At 47.3% G+C, this 6,102-nt stretch overlaps 1 protein-coding gene across 1 annotated transcript; it reads right to left on the reverse strand.

The window, feature by feature from the left end:
* Positions 1 to 590: 590 nt before the first annotated feature.
* RDM1 (RAD52 motif containing 1) lies at positions 591 to 5,234 on the reverse strand (the record flags this gene model as incomplete). Its single annotated transcript, XM_010075412.1, has 6 exons — positions 591 to 674; positions 2,085 to 2,173; positions 3,220 to 3,318; positions 3,869 to 4,031; positions 4,500 to 4,622; positions 5,055 to 5,234. Coding segments are annotated over 6 exons (738 nt in total), but the record flags the coding sequence as incomplete, so codon positions are not given.
* Positions 5,235 to 6,102: the final 868 nt, after the last annotated feature.

A 6,102-nucleotide genomic window follows, 5' to 3' on the forward strand; every position in this document is an offset into this window, starting at 1 on the left:
CTTTGCTTTACATTGTGACAATGACCCAAGTACTTGTAGCTGGGGCTCAACCCATGTGGCTCAACACATTATTACAAGACTTAAGCTTATTTCTTTAAAAGAAACTTCACTTTGAGAAATTTTTTTCTGTTCCTGTGCAGACCTGTGTCAGTACCACAGCTACTCCTGCTGGTAAGACATCTCCTTCTGCTGTCTCTGGCTTTCTCCAGCACATCAGAGCGAACCTGAACTGCAGGCTCTTGCAGGGAGGGCTCGTTCCTTTTATTTTTCTGTAAGTGCTATGCACATCTGTTCTGCTGTCTAAATAATAATCGTGCAGCTAAGCTGGCTTCTGTATATAGCTGACCTGGATAAGTTGACAGGAAAACACTTCCTCTCCAAAACCAGCATAAATTTTTGGGCTTAATTTTAGTAACACGAGGTTTATTGCCCATTTCTTCTGCTGTTAGGTATTTGGAGAAAAAGAAAAACATTGGCCATGACGCACATGTCATCGCACAGCGTTAGACTTTCATTCCTAATCAAACACTGCAGAACTTTCGGAAATGATGTGAAGACAGAGCTGCACTAAATGAGATGGCATCTCCCAGCTAGGGCAGCTCATCACCAAAACTGAGATCAGACAACACTTCATCTTCTTCAAGGTCAAACTGTTCCAAGGACAATTCATTGACCTGGGAAGAGAAATCAAGAGGAAATTTCTTTCTCTACAACATATTTTACCTTAATCTCTGCACCTGGAACAATATATTTTTTCCACGTACAAGAGACAACCTCCCTGGAATTTACCAACTCTGGACCATTTCTGTGTTGGAAAGACTGACCAAAATCACAAGGCAATGAACCAAAAGGACACCCAGCAGCTCTCCTCCCAAGCAAGTCCTTCCAAATTCCTCTCTGTTCCTCTTCCTAGCAGGCTGGAAGGTGCCTTGCGGGGAGAGAGCCTCGAATTACCTCCCACACACCATCAGAGGGAAGTGAGATGGCAGGGGAGGTGAGGGATGACTTTTCTGATAAAACAGACGGTTAAGAAGCAGCAGGCTTTCTGTTTGACTTTGCTGCTCACTTCTCTTATGGTCATTGCAGTTTAGGTCAGTTCTCTGCAGGTTTAAAAGAAGTCAGATAGAAGGGGCTGTACAGAGGAAAATGCAGAGAGAGAACAAACCAGTAGAAATTTCATCTTCTCAACAGATAAAAAAAAAATCTGATGGACGCTAGTTACTTCAACACACCAAAATACTCCTATTTTACTGCTGCTCTTCAGTAAGAAAGGAAGAGAGTTCTGCCTGTGGACGCCAGGTGACTCAGCATCATCAAACGGAATAAAGTGTCACAAGGTTCCTTAGACACTTCCTCCACCCAAACTGCAACTCCACGCTGATGCATCATGTGAGTGTGATGCTTGCTTCCAAAAGACAGCCACATCAGTGATCTCCCCTGGTAATTAGCAGTGTTTTCAACCTAATTGAGGTAAAAATCCTCTGCTCTGGACTGGCTGCATGCAAAAGCTGGCACAGAGAACTCATCTCACTGGGCACAAGGATAAAAGTTTTACTGTTACTGGTATTTTTGTTTGGTGCATGCTATCAGATCCCATGATTACCTGCAGGGATTTCACCAAAGATTTTATTTCACCAAAGCTTTTAACAATCATTCCCTCTGGGTAAGGATAAGTTTATGAGGTGCATTTCTAGATGGGGAATTTGATTTATTTAAGAACTTATTAAAAAAAAAAATTGATGCAACCTATTGTGGCTTTACTGGGATTTTCACCCTCAGAGATTCTATGAAGAGCAGTCCTGGATACTGCGATGTGTGAGACTTGTCAAGCTGCACCATAACAGTCCTCTACCCTAACTGCTGTGCCGTCTAAAATACACATGCAGAGAGATATCCAAAAAAGTGAGAGTTTTAAAACCTTAGCGTGCTTTACAATTCCAAGATGCGATTACTCCCTGGGATTTAAGTCGAGGTAATGGCTGTACAAAAGGAGGATGTCAGAGGCTGGAGTTAGCAGCTGTGTCTCCAATCCCGAGACGGAACGTACGGGTCCAGTGCAAAAGCTAAACATCCACTGGTTTTACCTGAACAAGCCCCTTCAGTTCCTCTTCTGTTAAGAAGTCTGTGGGCTCCTCCTGTGTGGAATTGTATTCCACGGCCACTTTCCCATTCTCTGAAACAGAATAAACAGCCAGAGACACGGTTAGTTACTACTGTGTACAATGACAATGTGCTCTAAACTCCAAAGGGGACAATTCTGCTTCGTAACGGCTTTCAGAGCAACTGGCTGGTTGGTCTGAACGAGCATGCCGCTTTCTCTGGCCTACCTGCCTGTCTTCTCTGCAGAAAACCAGATGGCTCTTACTAAATGGAGTGGAAACTGAAATTGAGGAAGCAGAAATCTATGGAGAAGACGGAACATATTAATTGCCGGTCTCTGTGTATGTGACGGGCCAGAAGGCAGGAAGCACTGCAAAAACATCTGAATCCAGAAATCCACCTTTAGAAAGAACACCTTAAAGAATCTGGGGGAGGAATCTGTCAGATGAAATGCCCCTCTCTGTAAAATGGAGATAATGGCACTGACCTGATCCCATGGGGGTCTGTCCTGATACGTATACATCACTAAAGTACTCAGACACCACACAAACAGGCTCTGCCTGAAAACTCAGAGAGCACAAGAGCTGGAACCCAGAGAAAGCAGATCTAGCAGTTCCTGGATAGGCACAGAGCCAGCCTCTGTTATTAAAAACTCAAAGGAGATAGTAGCCCCAAAGATTTAACGCTGAATGCAACAGTGGGGCATGGACCTTTCACATCACCGGGTTGGCTTGGAACCAGGACAGGAAAGTGCAAAGTGCTGCAATTCAGCTCCTGGAACCAGAACTTCCCCACATCCCGGTTCCGCATGCACATGTAGTGTTAAAAAGCTCTCCCTGCCAGGGTTTACACTCTTGGAATTTGGAGTTTCAATGACTTATTTATCACAAAAAACGCTGACCTCCTGTCATTTTTTCCTTTCACTCACATAGTTCACAGGGTGAAATCACTGTTAAATCATTACAGGCCACAACACAAGTTTAATTTTGACCAAGAATCCTCCAAGCCTCAATGAATCCCAAGAAAGGTTCAGAGAAAAATAATTCATATCAATTATCATGAAAGTTATAACGTCATTAGCCCAAACACCCCAGTGATTAATACAAAAATAGGCCTTACCTAAGACTACGAGGAGAATCTTCTGAAAGGCGCTAGACAAAGCCTTTCCAACTGCGAGTTTCTGAACTCTTCTTGAGGCCGTGACAAACTCGAGAGGATCTGAAGGGGACAAGCAGCATGTTACTAAGACACATATGAAGCATACCAGCTGCATTGCGCAAGGAAACATAACCAAACACAGCCTGATGGATCAGATAAGAAAGCTGCTGATGTTTTGGGAGTCGCCAGCAGCATGGCAGCACCCTCCCAGGGGCTTTGTGTGCCAACCCACAGCAGCACACGGTCCTCAGCCCTGTGTCAGCACCCTGCCCCGGGCAGTGCAGAGCCCTGCTGGCACCTGGGCTGTGCCACAGACACAGTCACACGGTGTGTTCACACCAGAAGTGGCTGCGATGGGGAATGAATAACGCTGCAGGCGAGAGGGAGAGAGACCAGAGGGTAGGAAAGCGATACTGGTGTGAAGCTGGGAGGGAAGAGGCACTCTCAGGATCCCGTGCTGCATAGCACAGCAGCTCACAAAGCTCTGCACAGATCCCTGCCTCCAGCTAAATTCAGGTACTTTATCAGACCCACAAGCTGTGCAGAAGCAAGAGTGACCAGCGTCTGCGACAGCTGTTAAGAGAGACTTCCAGCTGCATCCAAAACGTACCTTCACCGTTTTCTACATCTGCCTCGCCGAGGGCAACCCCCCTGGTGCGTACCCCATGGTGGGGCAGCGTCACCTCGACAGCACACACGTACTTCACAGATCGCTTCTGTAATGTCTTTCCCAGTTCTTCATTCTCACCATCAAAGCCAGATACATTCTGCAGCTGTTGGGAAGACCACAGATAATTAAATGCAATGAAATAAGAAGGGGATGTTACGAGCACTTAGGCTTGTGCCTGTACAGCACAGAGCTCTGCACCGCGTGTGACCCCACAACAGAAGCACACGGTGGAGGCAGAGCAGGGACGTTTACTGTTTTGACCTGATTTTTAAAAATACCTCAGTCCCAGTCTCTGGGAGTCTCAGTCACTCCAACACCTTCACTACTGGCAGGCCCTGGCACTGCTTCAATCACAGCCACACCTGTTTTTATTCACAGAAGCCAAGCCAATGCCCTCACCCATAGCAATCTTCTCTCCCCAGGCTTTCAAAATGCCCCCATTTGTGGTCCAAAAAAGCAGCTCCTGTAGCTATTATTTGCTGATTTGAGGACAATTCTTATTCTACCAAACACTCTAAATTAAGAAGAGGATGAGGAGAAAGATGACAGATGAATATAAAGGGTCCCTTACTGTGATGATGCGACTGGACCAGCCGTTAAACCCAAGGTAGTGGTTGGCCAACTCCTGGCACTTGTTGCTGTTGAGAGCAAGGACTTGTTGCTGAACCTGCTTCTGCTTGGTGCAAACACAAACCTGTCCAGGAAAGAAGAACCCTGGTCAGCCAGGCTTCGCTTGCAAAGTTTCCACTGCAGACACAGCACTCTTGGCTCCACGTGAAACAGAACAGCTCCAGCTGGAAGGGATCTACAATGATCATCTCCTCCAGCTGGACAGGTAAACCATGTCCTGACCACATGTGTGCTTCTGAGATGTGTTAAATATTTTTTACCCAGGCCATGCAAATGATTCCAGAGGAGGGATGCTGCCATTTTCCTGTTTAAATGTTACCTGGGAGCCAGTGATGGGGGATGTCACCAGTACAAGATACAGTGGTAGTGCCCAGCCACCAGTTAGTCATCTTTTCAGCAAAGGCACAGGGAGCATCACTGAGATCAAGAGGTATTTCATGCAATCCTGCCCTGCTGCTGGAGGTCATGGTTTCACACCTGGGGCCGTGCTGCTTACCTTCAAGGGAGATTTCTGAAACAGCCTTTGCCCGTTGCACGCGCGCTGGGCTCTGCTGGCATCTCCAGCTGAATAAAACTTGATGATGGCGTAATAGCCAGGCCCTGCCACGGCAGCATTTCTGTGTGCTCGCACCGAGTAGAGCAGCCCAAATCTGGAAAATGCTGAAAACAAGGAATGCTGAGGGAAAACAAGAGAAAAAAAGGTCTTTTGAAATATCTGTGTGTACTCCAGGGGCTGAGTAACAGTGACAGAGAGAGGACTACTCATGAGACCTAATTACCTGGAAAACAAGGAAAGTTTTAAGTACTGTTTGACAGCAATAAGGCCTGGAATAAGCAGTGAGGCTGAAGATGAGTCTCCCTGAATAAAAATAAGCCCAGCCGGGCTGGACTTCTGACCCTGATGATGTCCCATCTCCATTATCATCCAGCCTTTGCCTCAGGAGGACAGCGAAGACAGATGTGGGATTTTCTGTCCCCTAGTCATCCTCACCCCACATTGCCTCTTGTCCACCGCCCTCCTGCTTTGTGCAGTGTTTTGACGAAGCTTTCAGTGAAACACGACCACAACACTTTGCAGGCAGACTAATGGGGTTTTGTTCCAGCTCTTCCACCTTTTGCTGGTCTCAGTTTTGCTGTGCAGACCGCAAAACCGGCCACGGTACAGGGACAGAAGTCACCCTGCAGTGGCCTGACGCCACCCCCTCGGGGTTGCCCTGTGCCCAGCACACCTCAGGGAGACAAGGAAACTAAAAAAATTATTGAAAACAGAAAAAAAAAAAAGGAGGAAGGATTTAAAAATATATTATTAGCACATAGGTGAAGCCATCAGTATGCATGGGGGGAATTTGGGCCTTAGCTCCAAAGACGGAGAGGGATTGTGGGGGGTCCCAGGCCCCGTTCACGCCCCCCTTTACGCGCCCGGGGGGGGGGGGGGTCCCCCCAGTCCCTGCTCCCCAGCCCTGGGGGGGTCCCAGTGTCTGATCCTCAGCTCTGAGAAGGTGCCAGACCCCACTACTCAGTGCCGGGGGGTCCAGGGTCCCTCT

The sequence above is a fragment of the Pterocles gutturalis genome, unplaced genomic scaffold (genome assembly GCF_000699245.1).
Source record: "Pterocles gutturalis isolate BGI_N339 unplaced genomic scaffold, ASM69924v1 scaffold23162, whole genome shotgun sequence".
Taxonomy (NCBI): Eukaryota; Metazoa; Chordata; class Aves; order Pterocliformes; family Pteroclidae; genus Pterocles; species Pterocles gutturalis.